We start from the raw sequence: 19,567 nt of genomic DNA on the forward strand, positions 1-19,567 counted from the left end.
GGCAGGGAGGTTGCTTTAGTGACCCCTTCTCGGCACTCAGAAAAAATTAGTAACCACTTCTCTAGAAGTGGTGAGAACTGGTTGGATCCTACCTCTGGCTGTTGCATAGCAAGGGGGAATGGGGGAGGCTACAGCCCTGGGTGCCATTCCCTATGGTCAGACGGGGGGTGGGGGGGCAACTGCACCCTGCCTCAAACTCCCTGTGGACTTCAGGGCAGAAGCAAAGTTGAGCGCTGATCATCAGGGCTGAGCTGGCTCCCAAACTCCACATGAGGGCAGCTGAGAGGAAGTTGTAGCACCCAAGGCAGAGGTGGGATCCAACCAGTTCTCACCACTTCTCTAGAAGTGGTTACTAATTTTTTCTGAGTGCCGAGAAGGGGTTACTAAAGCAACCTCCCTGCCCAATAGGGACTGAAGGTGCGTGTGTGTGGCGGCGCCACTGTTTGAATCCCACCACCATCGGAACCTGTTATTAAAATTTTTGGATCCCACCACTGACCCAAGGTGCACCCTGGGAGCCATTTTTCTCAGCTACACCCCTGGACACAGGCCAACAACTTAGCCACATACTAGTTTCAGGGTGCTTTCCTTTCTCCTTTTGCCTTCACAACAACCCTGTGAGTTTATTATTTGGTACATTTTTCTCCCACCTTGCCTCCAAGGTGCTTGAATGTGGTATATGCCGTTCTCTCCCTCTTCCATTTTACCCTCATAACAACCTTGTGAGAAAGGCTGGACGAAGGCCCCTTCTGCTCATGCAGAATAAGGCACTTTCAATCCACTTTCACAATTGTTTGAGAGTGGATTTTGCTATTCTGCACAGTGAAATCCAGCTTCAAAGTGCATAGGAAGTGGATTGAAAGTGCATTATTCTGCATGTGCGGAAGGGGCCTGAGAGAGAATGGCTGGCCGCAGCTCAACCAGTAAGCTTCAAGGCATGTGGGTGTTAGAACCTAAGGCCCCTTCCACACACGCAGAATAATGCATTTTCAATCCAGTTTCACAACAGTTTGCAAGTGGATTTTGCTATTCCGCACAGCTACAAAGAGCATTGAAAGCGGATTGAAAGCGCATTATTCTGCGTGTGCGGAAAGGGCCTAAGTCTCCCAGAGCTAGGGTTGCCAATTCCAGGTTGGGAAATACCTTGAGGTATTTGGGGTAGAGAATTTGGGGAGAGGAGGGACTTCAGTGGCCCAGGGGCACCACGTAGGGGATCCCTGGCCGAGACCAACACTTTAACCTCGAAAGCATGCTGGTTCTCTTAACCTGTATGATGTAATTAACTGCAAGGAGCTAGTTATGCGCCTCCATATATCCTTAACAGGTACATTTGTGATAGATTTGAATGATACTAAGATGTTTTGGGAGCCAGTCATGGCAGGTAAGCAGGACATAAATATAATAAATTAATTAGTAAAAGCTGGGGAAAACCCAGAGGGACCCTTCTGTAGACTCAGTATAAGGAAGCTTTATGTGAAAGCTTGAAGACCACTGCGGAGGAAGAAGATTTTTGATTTATAACTTACCTTTCTTTCCTGTAAGAAGACTCATGGTGGATTACAAGCTCCTTTCCCTCCCTCTCCCCACAACAGACGCCTTGTGAGGCAGGTGGGGCTGAGAGAGTTCCCAAGATCTGTGACTAGCCTTAGGTCACCCAGCAGGAATGTAGGAGTGCGGAAACACATCTGGTTCACCGGATAAGCCTCTACCACTCAGGTGGAGGAGTGGGGAATCAAACCCAGTTCTCCGGATTAGAATCCACCTGCTCTTAACCACTACACTACGCCAGGTCCTAGCTTCATACTTTCCAGGCCTGACAGAATGTGCCATTTTAGCTGATTACCACAAAGAAGGGAACAAAGGAAAACTTGCCGTAGACATTTCCATTAAACTTGCTCTTTATTGTGGATGTAGAGGAAATTCATTTAAAATACATACATATATAAATATACATACACTCCTTCGCTCATGTGCACACACACACACACACATATAAACAACGTATAAAATAAAGATTATCCCAGGGAGGACATGGTGGGGGTCTTGCACTGACGAGTGAACAACAGACAACATTACAAGTACTACACAAGCCACCACCAAAGATACTCATACCCCATCTTGCCCCAGGTGCTACGATCTTCTGCAGTGCCCTCTGATTGGCTTATGGGAAAAAGGAGGCGTGGCCTCCTCATTGGCTGATAATACCCAAAGTGATACTTTCCAGAGCCACAGGTCCTGGGGGGCGGGGAGAGGGGGTTAGAGAATTGGGAATGGACAGGAGCTCTAAAGAAAGGGATCAGTTTATCAAGACTTGATTGTTTTTCAGAAAAATGCAAATGACACAAAAGAATCGGAACCGACAGAGCTTTTGGGGTGAGGAGCGAGAAGGTCGTCACCACATATAGGAATCATCGAATCTGTAAAAAGAGAGAGGGAGAATTATGCGGCTGTAGAGATGGAAGAAGCGAACGCTGCACTTATTATTATTCATTCATTCAACTTTATTGGCATAAAATGATTATTCGCTTGCTCCAGAGCCCTGCTACTGTCCACTGTTAGATCATGTCATGGCGCTAAGCTTGTGGCTTGAATAATGATTCCCCGATGGTGTTTATTTTATGTGCACCTTTTATACACGTTAGAGCTGCGATTCTCCATGGGATGAATATGGTTCCCAGGGGAGTGATTTACATCGAGGAGGGTCAAACGAGGGTCAGTTAGGATTGCAGGCAATTCCTTTTGACAGACAGCAGAAGTTATTTGATTTATACTGGTCACTCTGCCCTGAGGATAACATTCCAGATCCCTGATTTCTCTCCCGGGCTGCTAAACAGCAGATCAGAACAAACAGGCATCTAATATTCAAGAGCTGGCTAGTGACCCTTGGGCTCCAGGGGTTTCACTGAATGTATGTCCACGATCTGAGCGTTGCATGCATGCATCCTCAATACACCTTTATCTATCTATCTATCTATCTATCTATCTATCTATCTATCTATCTATCTATCTATCTATCTATCTATCTATCTATCTATCTATCTATCTATCTATCTATCTATCTATCTATCTATCTATCTATCTATCTATCTATTTATTATCATATTTATATACCGCCCCATCCCCTGAGGGCTCTGGGCAGTGAACAACAAAATAGTGCTACATAAACAACAATAGCAATAAATAGATAACATAGGCTCACTGAGCCAGAACATCATTAAAACATATAAAACAGTCATGTTTGGACCACTCTTTTTATGCCCTTAAAAACCTACAACCTCGGAGTGCCTTCCGTGCAAATGTTGCTTCCTTGGCCGATGGTTGCAGATTAAGGTTGAGAACACGGTCCTGGGGCACTGAATGAGACATTCCCAGTGGCACTTACCGTGATCTGCCATTATGGTCGTTGCTGCTGCTGCTGTCTCCAAAAATGAGCTCTGACATCAAGGTCTCTGGGCTAGCTCTCTTGCCATACCTTGCAATGGAAGAGGAATGAGCTACCATCAGATACACCCTCTTTAGACAGAAGAAATGGCCACCAGATTTTTTTTTACCTCTGCTTCCATCCCATACTTGACTATGGAGGGGCGACCTTTTACTGTTTTGCAGAACAAAGGGGTATAACATCCTACCTGGATACCTGAAATCCACCCAGATACATGCAAAGGCACCTCCCCTCCCCTCCACACTTACACACTACCTGTAAGGTGAACAAAACATATACACTACCACACAATCATGGTAGAACCATGATATGCCTCTGAAAATGCCAGCCAAAAATGTGGGTGAAACATTAGGAGCAAAAACTACCAGACCACTGGCACACAGCCCAGAAAACCCACAACAGCCAGACAATAGCTTGGATATAACATTGCTTTCCAGCTGTACTGATGATTCTGTATTGTTTGTTTTTCTGTTTGGAACATTTCAAAAGAAACTAAGATCTCATTTAAATGAGCACTTTTGTTTGTCAAGAAGAGGAGGAGGAGGAGGAGTTTGGACTTATATCCCCCTTTCTCACCTGTAGGAGAGTCAAAGGGGCTTACAATCTCCTTGCCCTTCCCCTCCCACACCCACAACAGACACCCGGTGAGGTAGGTGGGGCTGAAAGAGCTCCATAGAGCTGTGACCAACCCAAGGTCACCCAGCTGACATGTGTTGGAGTGCACAGGCTAATCTCGTTCCCCAGATAAGCCTCCACAGCTCAAGTGGCAGAGCTGGGAATCAAACCCGGTTCTCCATGTTAGAGTGCACCTGCTCTTAACTACTACGCCACTGCTGCTTTGGTAATCATAAGCTCTGGAGTGGTAAGGCCCCCAAAAATGCAATTGCATAATAACATTAAGAGATTTCAGGGCAGAGGGGATGAATTGCAGACAAGCGTGAGCCCCAGTTAACATTCCCACCCCCACCCCTGACAGCATTTAGTGGGGTGGGGAAAGGAATTGGGGAAACAGCAGCATCCCACAATGTCTTGGTGTCATTTCCTGTTGCATAGCTGAAAGTCTGTCACTGTGCTACAGGATGTTCTAGGACAGTGGTGGCGAACCTTTGGCACTCCAGATGTTATAGACTACAATTCCCATCAGCCCTTCCAGCATGGCCAATTGGCCATGTTGGAAGGGGCTGATGGGAATTTTAGTCCATAACATCTGGAGTGCCAAAGGTTCGCCACCACGGTTCTAGGATTTACCTACCATTCTACAGCATTTACCATAGAATTTCAGATCAATCATAGAGAGTCCCTCAATATGACGGTGGTTCTGTCTCAGTAGTGGACTATATCTCCAGATAAAGAGGACTGCTATTTCATCAGCCCCTGCCAGCACGGCCAATTGGCCATGCTGGCAGGGGCTGATGGGAATTGCAGTCCATAACATCTGGAGTGCCAAAGGTTCGCCACCACGGGCCTATCCAGTTACCTTGATGGAAGTGATGCTGTGGAGTCACGGGGAGCCATTAGGGTCAGTTTCTCCTTACCAGCGTCTCAACGGTCGCCTCTCATTTTAGCCCAAAATTTGGTCATTCCCATTTAAGAGGCAAAGTAGCTGACCACCTCCAGACTAGCCACATAAATGGGACATTAGAAAGAGCACTTACGAAGCTGACATTGTACAATCGGGGATTTCGTGCTTTAAAACTTCCTTTCACCTGTTTAGGTTTACCTGGGCCCCTCTGCCCACAGGCAGGATGGGAGGGTAGAGTTACCAGATTCAGGTTGGGAGGACAAGGGATATAATGCCACAGAGTCCAGTTCCCAATGCAGCTGTTTTCTCCGGGGGAATTGAATCCTGTAGTCTGGAGATGAGCTGTGATTCCAGGCGATCCCCAGATCCCGCCTGGAATCGGGCATTCCTAACCCTGTTGAATCAGATGCACTTCTGGGAGCCAGCGTGGTGTCGTGGTTAAGAGCAGGTGCGCTCTAATCTGGAGAACTGGGTTTGGTTCCCCACTCCTCCACCAGAGTGGCGGAGGCTTATCTGGTGAACCGGATGTGTTTCTGCACTCCTACATTCCTGCTGGGTGATCTTGAGCTAGTCACAGTTCTTCAGAACTCTCTCAGCCTCACCTACCTCCCAAGGTGTCTGTTGTGGGGAGAGGAGGGGAAAGGAGCTTGTCAGCCACCTTGAGTCTCCTTACAGGACGGAAAGGTGGGGTATGAACCCAAAACTCTTCTCCTCTGTGGCCTAGTGAGATTCTAACCCCAGCTCACAACTAGGTCAGACCAGAACTAGGTTTAACAGGGAGTGAGAGCACAAGGGAGACAGGAGAAGGAACCTAGAGAGGTGAACGTGCTCTAATGGCTCCCCAGATCTGGTTTTCAATTAGGTTTCCAGGAGACGGGAGCTAATGGGCCATCCCAGGCAGGCAACACTAATGGAGAACATGGCTAATCGGGCGTTTTATGGTCTGTGATCACTCTCTGAGAGGCTGCTGTCTCTGCAAAGCTGAATTTACATTATGTACAACTGTGTGCATGCAAAAAAAAATGGTGCTCAGTAAAGGCCCTGATAATTCTGCATCTGTTTATAAAAAGAGACTTAGGGGCCCGTTCCATCTCAGACTAAAATAGGGGGGAACGTCAGGATTTTTGCACAGCAGAAAAAAAAGCTGACCTTGCCACATACTCAGTGCAAAGACGAAAACCGATGTTCTATCAAATGAGGATCCATAGTGGCAATCTAAGGCTCATTCCGCACATGCAGAATAATGCACTTTCAAACTGCTTTCAATGCTCTTTGAAGCTGTGCAGAATAGCAAAATCTACTTGCAAACCGTTGTGAAAGTGGTTTGAAAACGCATTATTTTGCGTGTGCGGAAGGGGCCTTAGATAGCATTCCAGTGAATGGAACACAGACTAAGCTGTTAGTCTTGGTCTCTCTTTTAGACAGTATCCTACTCTTGCTGCCTTTTTTCTCTAGCTGGGACATTTTAGCAAGGTGACTTGCAGACTGGAGACTTGAAATGGAAGAAGAGGAAGAGGAAGGAGAAGGAGGAGAGGAGGAAGTGTTTGGATTTATATCCCCCTTTCTCTCTGTAAGGAGACTCAAAGTGGCTTACAGATTCCTTTACCTTCCCCTCTCCACAACAGACACCTTGTGAGGCAGGTGAAAGAGTTGGGCTAGAACTGTGACTAGCCCAAGGTCACCCAGCAGGAATGTAGGAGTGTGGGAACACATCCGGTTCCCCAGATAAGCCTCTGCCACTCAGGTGGAAGAATAGGGAATCAAACCCAGGTTCTCCAGATTAGAATCCACCTCCTCTTAACCACTACACCACACTGGCTCTTAACAGGTGGCCCCCTTCCCCAGGGTTGTCCAGAACAGGAGGCTAAAATAAGAGAAGACAGGACGAAAGCCCCATCGAGCCTGATCTTTCGACTTCACATAGGTCACCAAACAAATCAAGCATGCACAAAAGGTAAAATCAGCATGCAACTGGGCATGCTCCTAACCCGCCAACCCCCGAGCCACAACACAGCTCACCAACGCACCTCTGCCTTGTCACCAAGTTAATGTAATGCCGAAGAGCCGAGAAGTATTTGGCCATTTCTTCGGGGGAAGCATCGTCTCCGGGGCTCTCTGGCTTGGGAGGGTAGGCATCGACTAAGGCTCCCAAGCAGAACAAGATGCACAGGGTCACCGCCATCATGAGGGACCAGGGTTTCGGAGAGGCAACCATCTGGCAGGGGAGGGGTGTGTGGAAAAGACCGTGGGAGAAGTCTGTCAGAAAGCTACATGATCCATCCCAGCCAAACCACCCACCTGCTTCCCGCTGCAAAACCACAACTTTAACTGGGTTGGCATCAGAAACGGCTCATCCTTACCCAAACAGGCTGAGAACCATCCACCCAAATGAACATTTTATCCATCATTTGTACCCATTCAGCATTCTCCCGTATTCCCAAAGTGTCCCATGTGGGTATTCCCTCCACCCCACACCCTGACATGCCCAGCCTGTGTGGAGGAGATTAAGCCAAGAGTAGCAGGCTCAAGAGCTTCCGTGGCAGCACGGGGATTAGAACCTGGGTCTCCCAGGTCCGAGTTCAAGTGCTACAGTTCACTGTCTCTCAACAGGTGTGGGTAGCAGCCTGTCAATCTCCTAAAACTACCAAGAGTTGCCAGCTACAAGCTGGGAAGTACAGGGAGATTGGGGGGGGGGGTGTCCCAAGGAGGATGAGGCTTGGAGAGGTGACTTCAAATGGGCGATGATGCCATGAAGTTCCCCTTCCAAAGCAGCCATGGTCTCCAGGTGAGCTGATCTCTCACCTGGTGGCCAGTTGTAATCCCAGGTGATCTCTATCTACCTCCTGGAGGCTGGTGGCCCTGTCCTGAAGGTTGCCAACTTTGGGGTGGGAAATTCCTGGAGAGGGAAGGGTTTGGGGAAGCAAGGGATTTCAGTAGGGCATAGTCCACCTTCCAAAACAGCTATTTTCTCCAGGGAAAACTGATCACTGTCACCCGGAGATCAGTTGTAATAGCAGGAGATCTCCAGCCACCACCTGCAGGTTGGCAAGCTTAAAATTACTTCTTGCTAGAAGAAGAGGAAGAAGAAGAGTTGAATTTATATCCCCCCTTTTCCCTCCTGTAAGGAGACTCAAAGGGGCTTACAATCTCCTTTCCCTTCCCCCCCCCCCCACAACAAACACGCTGTGAGTGCGCCTGCTCTTAACCACTCTACTACCACTGCTTCTCTACTACATGGGATGTGCCAAATGTCCAGCTCAACCCTGCTGGGAACACCCCTTCTCCCTTCAGAATGGGATCACCCTCCTGTTTGAAACTTCCAAGGAATCCTTAGAAATTCAAAGCCGGATTCAACTGGGTTCTGGTGGGTTTTCCGGGCTGCGTGGCCGTGGTCTGGTGGATCTTGTTGCAAACGTTTCGCCGGCATCTGCGGCCGGCCTCTTCAGAGGTGGATCATAGAGGGAAGACTTCTCTGTGATACACCTTGGAAGAGGCCAGCCACAGATGCAGGCAAAACGTCCGCAACAAGATCCACCAGGCCACGGCCACGCAGCCCGGAAAACCCACCAGAACCATCCTCAAAGAGATAGTGGGCCAATAATGCTCTGCTGGAGCTCGCTGATATAGTTATCCCTCTCATTCAATTTGACTGCGCTGTCAAATTGAGAAACTCAAAGGTTGACTTTGCTCTCTGCTATTGTTAAACAGCAGGAGAAGATGCCTGGATTCACACTGAGAAATGATTTAAGTGGCTTCACGAACCAGCAAATGCTCCATCGGAGGCTGCGGCTTCTATTTGCTCCTTGCCATTTTTATTCTTCCCCAGACCTCAGTGTGGCAAATGAAGGTCTCCCCTCCTCCAGTTTATTTATTCACTTTGCTTATATCCCACTTTTCTCCCCAACGGAGACCACGTGCTCCCCTTCCCCCTGTTATTCTCACAGCAACCCTGCGAGGTAGGTTAGACTGAGAGCGTGCGACTGGTCCAAAATCCCCCACGGCAGACTTGACGTTGGATGCTTTTCGCACCCCTAGGCGGTAGTTTCGGATGAGAGAGAACGGGCCAAGTCACCCGGCGACCTTCACCATGAGCTGGGATTCGAATCCGGGTCTCCCCAGTTCTGGTCCAACGTTTTAGCCACTAGACCACAACAGCCGCTTTTGACTACAGGACCAATCTCCCTGTGGAAACTGTTGCTTGCTACTTTCTCTCTCGGCCCCCTCTCCACCCCACCCCCCTCTCTGGCTTTAATCCAGCATTTGCAGTTGGGGCTGAAGTCTAGCAAGTTGCAAATCCTCGAAAGGCCACGGGACACGTGCAGCGATAACAAAGGAGGTTCAAAAGCATCGCTGTGCCTTTTTATCACACGTTCGCAGCGCCTTTTCCTCGCACTGCTGGTGGCGGCAGCTCTTTCAGTTGGACACTCTGATGTCAAAAGAGGGGGGGGACCTGATTTTTAAAAAGATCCCCCCTTCCTTAGCTTAACTTCCTTGCCACCCTCTTACTTTCACTCCAACTAGGGGCTGAGGAGAGATAAGCCAAGGCAGGTCTGCCCCTTTGCACACACCCTTTCCTTTCAAAGCCAAACCCTCCAGATGACTCTTTCTACCCAAACTGGGACAGCTCCGGGTTTAAAAGCCCCCTTGGGCTCAGTTTGGCCATCTCAGGTAGCCACAAACAGCCCCCACATTAGAGAAACCAAGCCACGTTTCCTTTCCTGCTTATCAGCCACGCTGTGCAACTTGCTGTCGACCCCAAATGTGCCTGTTCAGGTACTCACTGTGACAAGGAGGTAGGACGGAGAAGGAATCTGGATGTCGAAGGGATGCCGGGACCCAGCTGGGCTTCTGTGATCTCCCAGGTGTTTCTGGCCGTTGCCTCTGTGAGTGAGCTCTCTCTCTCAGCCTAGGGCTTATATCTTTGGTTGGTGGGCAAATTGGGGGGGGGGGGAGGCTCCTCCCCTCCCTGACTGTCTCCCCACTCATTCATTCACTCACTCACTCCCTCACCCGTCATTTGTTGATCAATGCCACTCTGTATTGGCCACCTTGATTACCTCTCCACGGAAACTGCATCGCACATGCCGAAGGGGTGAGGTGGGGGAGCCAGAGAGAGAACAGGATGAACCCACGTGGGGGTGGGGGGATGAGCAATACACGAGCGGCACTCCTGAGCCAAGCTGTGTGCCAGCTTCAATGACTGAAATTTGGGGTGACCAAAGAAGAAGAAGAAGAAGAAGAAGAAGAAGAAGAAGAAGAAGAAGAAGAAGAAGAAAAAGAAGAAGAAGAAGAAGAAGAAGAAGAAGAAGAAGAAGAAGAAGAAGAAGAAGAAGAAGAAGAAGAAGAAGAAGAAGAAGAAGAAGAAGAAGAAGAAGAGTTTGGATTTATATTCCCCCTTTCTCTCAAGGGGGCTTACAATCTCCTTTTCCCCCACCCCCAACAAACACCCTGTGAGGTGGGTGGGGCTGAGAGAGCTCAGAAGAGCTGTGACTAGCCCAAGGTCACCCAGCTGGCATGTGTTGGAGTGCACAGGCTAATCTAGTTCCCCAGATAAGACTCCACAGCTCAAGTGGCAGAGCTGGGAATCAAACCCAGTTCTCCAGATTATAGTGCACCTGCTGTTAGCCACTACACCATGCTGACTCTCAGAGGGTAGAAAGGTGGAGAAAAGCTTACAGGATCCCAAATGGAAATCTTCCATGAAAAGTGACCAACCAAGAGTGTCAGGGAATTTTGGTTTTTCAAAAAGCCTACTTTAAACAGTGTAGCTGTCATGCTTTCTTTCTCCATGAGACTAACAGCGGCTGTCTAATTTAATCAATAACAAATGTATTGAAGAGTACGTGGAAGATTGGCGACCGTTGATAACTTATATGGAAAATAGATCAGAATGTACATAAGTAAATGTTAAAAAATGCCATCTCCTCTTCATGAAAAAATTAAGTTAAAGGTTAGGGGGCATTAAGGGAAAGAGTATTACATTTTGGAATGTTTATGATTTGGGAATATTTGACTTTCTTGTGAAGGCTTAGTTGGAAGTTAAAAAAAAATTAAGGATTATATAATAATAATTTAATAGAAGTGTCAGGATATTCTGCTGTATTAAGTCTACCTACATTGTCGGTGGCTTTTAATACTTTGTTCAAGATAGAAATATTGATATTGGGTTATTTTTCTTTTTTGGTATGGATTGTTTGTTTTCATTGTCATTGTCCTAATAAAGATCTTTTTTAAAAAAAATTAAAAAGAGACTAACAGCTGCAGGCAAGGATAGAGTGGGAGGTCAGAAATGGTTGCCAAAAAGGGCCAGGCACTCGCCACCTGCTCCTTGCACTAGGGATGCCAGCCTCCAGATGGAATCTGGTGATCCCCTGGAATCACAGCTCATCTCCAGATGACAGAGATCAGTTCTCTGGGGGAAAATGGATGCTTTGGAGGGTGGACTCCTTGGCATGCCTCCCCCCGACTCCGGGACCCCTATCCTCTGGTGGCCTGGGGGGGGGGGGCTGCTACACTCAAAGATTGAGTAGCAGGGTGCCTAACAGTGTTGGAATAAGTGTCTTCTGCATGCCTGGATAATGGGGGGCCGCTATGTATCTCTAAGGTGTTTTATTGTTTGCTCTCAATGTCTAGGCTCCGCCCACCAATTCCTCCTTTACCCTGTAGCCATTTTCTTTCTTCTTCTCCTTTGCACCGAGCATGTGTATTGGCTACCTGCTCCTTCTGGGGCTTTCCCACAGAAGCATATCACACTTGCACATATGTGTTAGAATGCCCACTTGTGACAGGGAAAGTTATCTCTTCAGTATAAGGTTTCTATCTGCTTTTCACCCGGAACAATGCTTGTGATCCGAAGTTAGTTGAAATAAATGTAAGTTTTCCCTTTTTTGCCTATGCTTGTTTGGAAGAGCTCCTTTAATGCACTCACACACAGGACTGGGCTGATCCATATTCAACCAAATTCCAACGAACAGTGCCACCCTAAGCCAGTTTTCACTGGACCTAGAAGGGTGCAACTCAACACAGGACTGCACTGTTTTGCTACCCAACAGCTTCGTCAGCAATATGTGTATAACAAAAGCTTGCCCCTAACAAGGATACAGAGGCGAAGCTACCGGGGGTAGGGGGTTCACATTGCCAGGGAGGGCAGATCCCCCCCGCTGCGCCCCCCTCCTACCCACCCCATGCTTACCTTAGTGAAACAGTGCAGGCTGGAGAAGCGGCCTGTTCCTTTCAGGCTGAAAACAGCCTGGGGGGACTACACTTCCCAGGAGACCTTGTAAGCCCCAGTTCCCACCAGGCTGTTTTCAGTCTGAAGGGAAAAGGCCGCTCTTCCAGGCTGAACTAAGATAAAAGGGGGGCGGGGCAGGGCGCTGGGGGGGGGGGGCGGAGAAAAACACAGTGTGTACCGGGCACACACTGGCCCAGTTACGCCTCTGAAGGGATACTAATGTCAAGCCACAGGTGAAAAAAGCACAACTTGTACAGGTTTCCAGTGTCTAAAGGGCAATGCACCAAAAATGAATGAATGAATGAATGAGTGAGTGAGTGAGTGAATGAATGAATGTACGTACGTACGTACGTACGTACGTACGTACGTACGTACGTACGTACTTACTTACTTACTTACTTACTTACCTACTTACTTACTTACTTACCGCCCTCCCCCGGGCGGTAATTTACAAGAAGACATTTTTACGCCACCTGCAACCTGGACATTTTTTAAAAAACTGCCCATGCCAAGGATCAAACCTGGGTCAGCATATAAAGCAGATGCTCTGTCTCAGAGACACAACTTTCCGCAACAGCAGTAAGGAGAGATCCTTTAACTGGAGGACGCTAAAGGCTGAACATGGGACAGTCAACATGCCAAGTTGCTTCCTTTGAACCTCTGCCAATCCCAAAGCAGCTCTTTGCAAACTAAGCGTAACCCAGCAAAATTAACAGAGAGACCAGAACATCTGCCTAGTTAAAATGACCTGAATATGCAAATAGTTACCATAACAAGATTCCATATTCAACGTAATGAAATCAGTGCCTCTTTGGGCTGCAACTTTCGCAGAATGGGCACCTTTACAGGTTTCAGACTTCACAGGTCATTTAAAAGAAATTCAATTTTCTGTGAAACATTAGAAATCTTATGCAGCAAAGCAATAGACAGATGTAGACCTGCGGGAAAAAGGCCAGAAAGTAAATAATTTGGAAGATCCTCCAAGTTGCAAAATCCATATGTACAGACTCTAGTTGTGTGTCCCATTTTATAATACTAACCTACTGGGACTAGAATTTGCATAGTTAGCGGGTGTAAATGTGCTACACGAAACACAATCTAACAAATTAACTCAGCGACCAAGAGATTGTTTACTCAATCTACCATGACAGGAAAAAAATTGGATGTTAAGGTTACTGCTGGATCTGATTGAACATTAGTATCTTGGACTGATTTGTTTAGTGACATTTTGTTGCAAAGAATCCCAACGGTTTCAGGCACAACTCAGAAAAGCCACAGGCGGGCCCAGATTTCAGAGCAATACCCAATGTAATCCTAGCTGAGAGTTCACACTTTGGAGGTCTAGTCATTGGAACCAGGGTGATTGTGGCCTAGTTTTGGGCAGACTGCACTGGTTACCAGTGCAATTCCAGATCAGGTTGAAGAAGAAGAAGAAGGAGGAGGAGGAGGAGGAGGAGGAAGAGGAGGAAGAGGAGAAGGAGAAGGATGAGTTTGGATTTATATCCCCCCTTTCTCTCCTATAAGGAGACTCAAAGGGGCTTACAATCTCCTTTCCCTTCCCCCCCCCCCCACAACAAACATCCTGTGAGGTGGGTGGGGCTGAGAGAGCTCCGAAGAACTGTGACTAGCCCAAGGTCACCCAGCTAGCGTGTGTTGGAGTGCACAGGCTAATCTAGTTCCCCAGATATGCCTCCACAGCTCAAGTGGCAGAGTGGGGAATTCAAACCCAGTTCTCCAGATTAGAGTGCACCTGCTCTTAACCACTACCCCACGCTGGCTCTCAGATGTTAGTTATGACTTATAAGGCCTTGCACAGTCTGGGGGCCTTGTATTTTGGAACTGCATCCTCCCAAAGTACCTGAGGAGGATGCTTTGTTGCTCCAATAGTAATCTTCTGGTGGTCCCCAAGGACATTAGGTTGGTCTCAACCAGAGTCAGGGCTTTTGGGGGCCTGGTTCCAGCCTGGTAGGACTCTCTGTCAGCTGACACCAGGGCCCAACAGGACCTTAAACAGTTCCACAGGATCTACAAGATGGAGATGTTCTACCAGACTTTTGGCTGGGGCCTCCTACTGTCCCTATTCCATCACACTGGCCTTACAATCACAATCACCACATTATTTATTGATTATTGATGCCAGCGTCTTCTGGCTTTCACTAGGGTAAATTTCTATTGCTGCTCAATGCCATCAAGGGTATCATGGTTTTAGTTATAACTGTATTTTTAGTATTGTGTTTTAACCAGTGGTGGGATCCAAAAACTTTAGTAACAGGTTCCCATGGTGGTGGGATTCAAACAGTGGTGTAGCGCCAATGGGGCTGGGCGGGGCACGACCGGGGCATGGCCAGCCATTCCGGGGGCGGGGCATTAATAATTTCTCTGTTACTGTAAAAAACTCTTACTGTAAAAAAAAAAGTTCCTAATTTCCAGCTGGTATCTTTCTGTCCATAATTTAAACTCATTATAGCAAGTCCTATCGTCTACTGCCAACAGAAACAACTACTTCTCCTCTAATTGACTGCCTGTCAAGTACTTAATACTTTCAAGTACTTAATTTAGTTTCTAGAAATCAAAAGAAGGATACTTTCCTTAAACAAGGAACTTTACCGTATTTCTAAAACATGTTTTTAAAACAGCCCAACAGGGAGAATTATCCTGTTTTCTTCCTTCGCTAACCAGCCACATAGGAAACAACAGGACTTTATGATTTTGGGACCGAATGGAATTTCTAACGGAAAAGCGGACCCAATTAGTAACCCCCTCTCGGCACACACAAATAATTAGTAACCCACTCTCGGGAACTGGTGAGAACCTGCTGGATCCCACCTCTGGTTTTAACTCATGTCAGCCGCCCTGAGTGCAACCTTTGCTGGGAAAAGGTGGGATCTGGAACTCATTTGAAATCGTGGGGTCTGAAATATTATACCATGCAAAATTTGCAAATTTTTAAGGTAAATTTTTTTTAAGATATAATTTTTTAAAGGTATAAACATCCCGGCTCTCTCCATGTAGACTAAAAAGAGCAACAGAAAGACAATGAGGCAAGCTTGCTCCATGGTAAGGTGGGCTCCTTTGTAGACCTGTCTCTTCTTCTGCTCTTCACTACCATATTTCAAAAAATAAACGAATTTAGTCCAATGCAAGTACAGCCAACAAACCACCTTGCCCTCCTTGGCTCACAGTCCAAAGATAGTGTATATCTTAATAATTATTCACTATTTCTTGCTGTTTTCTTGAAATTTAATCAGCAATTTAATCAGCATCTTCATGAATCATTCCCAAACTGTTAAACCTAATTCTCTGGATATCAATGCAAAGAGCAGAAATAGCAATAATATTCAAACTTCCAGCTCAGTGCAATATTCAGCACTTCTGTAGCAGCAGTGGCATAGTGGTTAAGAGCAGGTGTACTCTAATCTAGAGAAACCGGGTTTGATTCCCCGCTCTGCCGCCTGAGCTGTGGAGGCTTATCTGGGGAATTCAGATTAGCCTGTACATTCCAACACCAGTTGGGTGACCTTGGGCTAGTCACAGTTCTTCTGAGCTCTCTCAGCCCCACCTACCTCGCAGCGTGTTTGTTGTGAGGGGGGAAGGGAAAGTGTAACCCCCTTTGAGTCTCCTACAGGAGAGAAAGGGGCAGATATAAATCCAACTCTACTTTTTCTTTCACGCTTTCCATTCAAATCAAACAGGAAAGTCCCACTGCACGTGAACTCAAATTACAATATCATGAAAAGTAATATAACCCACTGGGCTGATCAGCCTCTGGTTATCGCCTGATCTCATAAAGCCGTCCCTGGCCTGTGGAAGTCTGTACACCCATTTAAAAACATGACTGTTGAATATTTCCGGTATTTTCTCCTGTTGTTAAAAGAAGACTGTATCAAACAAGTACATTAAAACTTTCCTTAAAGCTGCTTCTAATGCCATGCAAATGTTACACTTTTTTTGTAAAACAACAGGATGTCACAATCAGTGTTCCTCACTGCAGCACGGCACTACAGTCTGTGCTTCCTTTCTTGGTCTGCTGTCCACGGTACTAGTTTTGGGACTCTTTAGTTTGGAGAGGAGACGGCTGAGGGGGGAGATGATTGAAGTCTATAAAATTATGCATGGGGTAGAAAATGTTGACAGAGAGACATTTTTCTCTCTTTCTCACAATACTAGAACCAGGGGGCATTCATTGAAAATGCTGGGGGGAAGAATTAGGACCAATAAAAGGAAACACTTCTTCACGCAACGTGTGATTGGTGTTTGGAATATGCTGCCACAGGAGAGGGTGATGGCCACTAACCTGGATAGCTTTAAAAAGGGCTTGGACAGATTTATGGAGGAGAAGTCGATTTATGGCTACCAATCTTGATCCTCTTTGATCTGAGATTGCAAAGGCCTTAACAGACCAGGTGCTCGGGAGCAGCAGAAGGCCATTGCTTTCACCTCCTGCAGATGAGCTCCCAAAGGCACCTGGTGGGCCACTGCGAGTAGCAGAGTGCTGGACTAGATGGACTCTGGTCTGATCCAGCTGGCTTGTTCTTATGTTCTTATAACACTAATGTTCACAACTCTGGCTTTCCCTCTTCCTATCAGGTGATATCACATGCTTGCAGCTCAGGAGGTTCCCAGGCTGCCTTGGGGGTTAAAATAAGTCCTTAGAAATGTTGAAAACTGGACTGCATGACATGAAGTCACTTCCTGGGGGAGAAAAAACCAAAGGGACATCACGTTGCTCTAGGAATTGATGGTAATTCTAGGATTTTACCATAGAGTTTTCAGTTATTTCTAGAGCAACATGACATCACTTGCTGTTTTCCCCAGAAGTGATGTCAGACCTTGTATGACACAAGCAGTCACTATATCCTTGCACCATCTCCTACTGGGTGCCAACCATTTCCAGGAATATCAGCTGAAATGTGCCATATACACACATACACATTTAAATACACATGTACACATTTTCAGGGTGAGGTTTGCAACTATGTATGTCAACAAAAAGCTCACCTGCCCCCTCCCACTCCCATTAATTAAAAAGAGGGATGATTTGTTAATTAATCATTGCTTTGTTGTCCAACCTCCCATTAAGCACTGATTGCTCCTGAGAAATTTCCCCCAACCTGATCAATAGCCATCCAACCTCCCATTTTATAGACTGATTAGTGGCCCTGTTGTGGTTTGGTTTCATTAGGACTGCAACATTCACCACTAATATTTCACACGGAGCCATAGGGGAGAGCAATTTCATCCCGGAGCACTGTGGGAAGCAGCAGAGTTTGGATTTATACCCCCTCTCTCCTGTAAGGAGATTCAAGGTGGCCTACAAGCTCCTTTCCCTTCCTCTCCCCACAACAGATGCCCTGTGTGGTAGGTGGGACTGAGAGAGTTCTGAGAGAACTGTGACTAGCCCAAGGTCACCCAGCAGCAATGTAGGAGTGCCGAAACACATCTGGTTCACCTTCCAAAGCTGCCATTTTCTCCTGGTGACCTGATCTCGGTAGTCTGGAGATGATGATGATGATGATGATGATGATGATGATGATGATGATGATGATGATGATGATGATGATGATGATGATGATGATGATGATGATGATGATGATGATGATGATGATGACGATGACGATGAAAAAGAAGGAGGAGGAGGAGGAAGAGGAAGAAGAAGAGGAAGAGGAGGAGATTGGATTTATATCCCACCTTTCTCTCCTGTAAGGAGACTCAAGGTAGCTTAATAGCTCCTTTCCTCCACCCCCTGTCACAACAGACACCTTGTGAAGTAGGTGGGGCTGGGAGAATCCTAAGAGAATTGTGACTAGCCCAAGGTCACCCAGAAAGAATGTAGGAGTGCAGAATCACACCCAGTTCTCCAGATTAGAATCCTCCTGCTCTTAACCACTACACCATACTGGCTCTGAAGATGAGCTTTAGTTCCAGGGTATCCCCATGTCCTACCCGTAGGGTAGCATCCCTAAAAGAGACACAGCTAGGAAACTATTCTAAAACTATCTCCACGGACTTTGAAAGCACCGACCAAATCTCCATCAATGCAAAGGATGTGAGAAGGAGTTTGTTCTCAGTGAGATCCTTTTTAAGGTCTGAAATCCATCAGGATATTCTCTCCCCCACCTCTTTGGTTTTCTTTGCTACAAGATGAACAGACTTCAAACTTTTCTTCCGTAGACTTCCTGTCAGGATAGCCCAGGGTCACTACTACTGGACCGTGATGCAAAGCCAACAACTTGTGCACAAGTCTACCAAGGAAAAAATTGGCCGGTTGGGTCTGTCTCGCACACAGACCACGTCCTTCTTTCATTTCCCCTGCCGTCATTTTTCCAGATGGATCTCCATCTTACAAATTCCCCTGGGGTCTTTTCCGTCTGAGCCACACCGGAAGATTGAAAGCCAGCCTTGTAGGCAAGACGCACGATCGGGAGAGACAAAGAGGCCCACCTGACAAACCTTATCATGGATATCACCTACTGTTTGAAACAGACATGACAAATCTAGTCTCAGCGGCCCCCGACAAAATAAATAAAATGCACGTTTAGCTGTGGTCATAACCCACAGCTGAGCTGACCCCATCTAGACTAATGGCTCCAGCCGGAGCAGGAAGATTGAACGCTGCTATATAATCCTGAGCATCAACAGCCCCCAAAAGTAGAACTGATGGATGAGATGAAGCAGAACAAGTGAATCAGGCCGGGCAGAACTTCCTGTAACCGGGCAATGGGAGCTACCTCAATATTTTGAGCCTGCTGACGGTGCCAAGAGTAATAGACGCAGCAGAATGGAAGGCAGAGAAATATCCAGACTTGAAGGAATGGAAGAGTAAATCAACTGGATATGCAATATTGGCAAGACGACCAGTGGTGGGATCCAAAAATTTTAGTAACAGGTTCCCATGGTGGTGGGATTCAAACAGTGGTGTAGCGCCAATGGGGCTGGGCGGGGCATGACGGTGTAACGTTAGTATCAATGAACAAAACAAGGAAACGCGTTACACCCACCGCTATTAATTTAATACCTGTGTCAATTATAACATACAATACAAAATATCACATGTATTAACTAACAATTTCCTGTATATTATATAGCTTTATATCAACCCTAACAATAGTCCAACAAGAGTTCATTCATAATGGAACGTACTCCAAATATTGTCCTACACCTATATGTGGCTCATACTGTGTCCGCTCAACATCCAATGATGGGTGATATAGTTCTTAGCAGGTGAGAGCAGCAGCAGCGTAGGAGGTTAAGAGCTCGTGTATCTAATCTGGAGGAACTGGGTTTGATTCCCAGCTCTGCCGCCTGAGCTGTGGAGGCTTATCTGGGGAATTCAGATTAGCCTGTACACTCCCACACACGCCAGCTGGGTGAC

The 19,567-nt window shown here is 46.8% G+C and overlaps 1 protein-coding gene across 1 annotated transcript; it reads right to left on the reverse strand.

Annotated features, from left to right (window-relative positions):
- Positions 1-1,880: 1,880 nt before the first annotated feature.
- Positions 1,881-9,959, reverse strand: LOC125444945 (goannatyrotoxin-Vere1-like). The gene is made up of 4 exons (XM_048517717.1): positions 9,746-9,959; positions 6,992-7,179; positions 3,383-3,472; positions 1,881-2,417 (listed from the first exon to the last, which is right to left on the reverse strand). Exons 2-4 carry the CDS (start codon positions 7,177-7,179, stop codon positions 2,393-2,395), a joined length of 303 nt encoding a protein of 100 aa, XP_048373674.1. The 5' UTR covers positions 9,746-9,959; the 3' UTR covers positions 1,881-2,392.
- Positions 9,960-19,567: the final 9,608 nt, after the last annotated feature.

This window comes from Sphaerodactylus townsendi, linkage group LG15, assembly GCF_021028975.2.
Source record: "Sphaerodactylus townsendi isolate TG3544 linkage group LG15, MPM_Stown_v2.3, whole genome shotgun sequence".
Classification (NCBI taxonomy): domain Eukaryota; kingdom Metazoa; phylum Chordata; class Lepidosauria; order Squamata; family Sphaerodactylidae; genus Sphaerodactylus; species Sphaerodactylus townsendi.

Coding starts and splice junctions, on each gene's coding strand:
- LOC125444945 (XM_048517717.1), bottom strand. CDS start 7,179: ATGGTTGCCTCTCCGAAACCCTGGTCCCTCATGATGGCGGTGACCCTG. Junction 3,473..6,991: donor AACTTGGTGACAAGGCAGAG/GTGCGTTGGTGA, acceptor TTCCATTGCAAG/GTATGGCAAGAGAGCTAGCC. Junction 2,418..3,382: donor GACCATAATGGCAGATCACG/GTAAGTGCCACT, acceptor CTCTTTTTACAG/ATTCGATGATTCCTATATGT.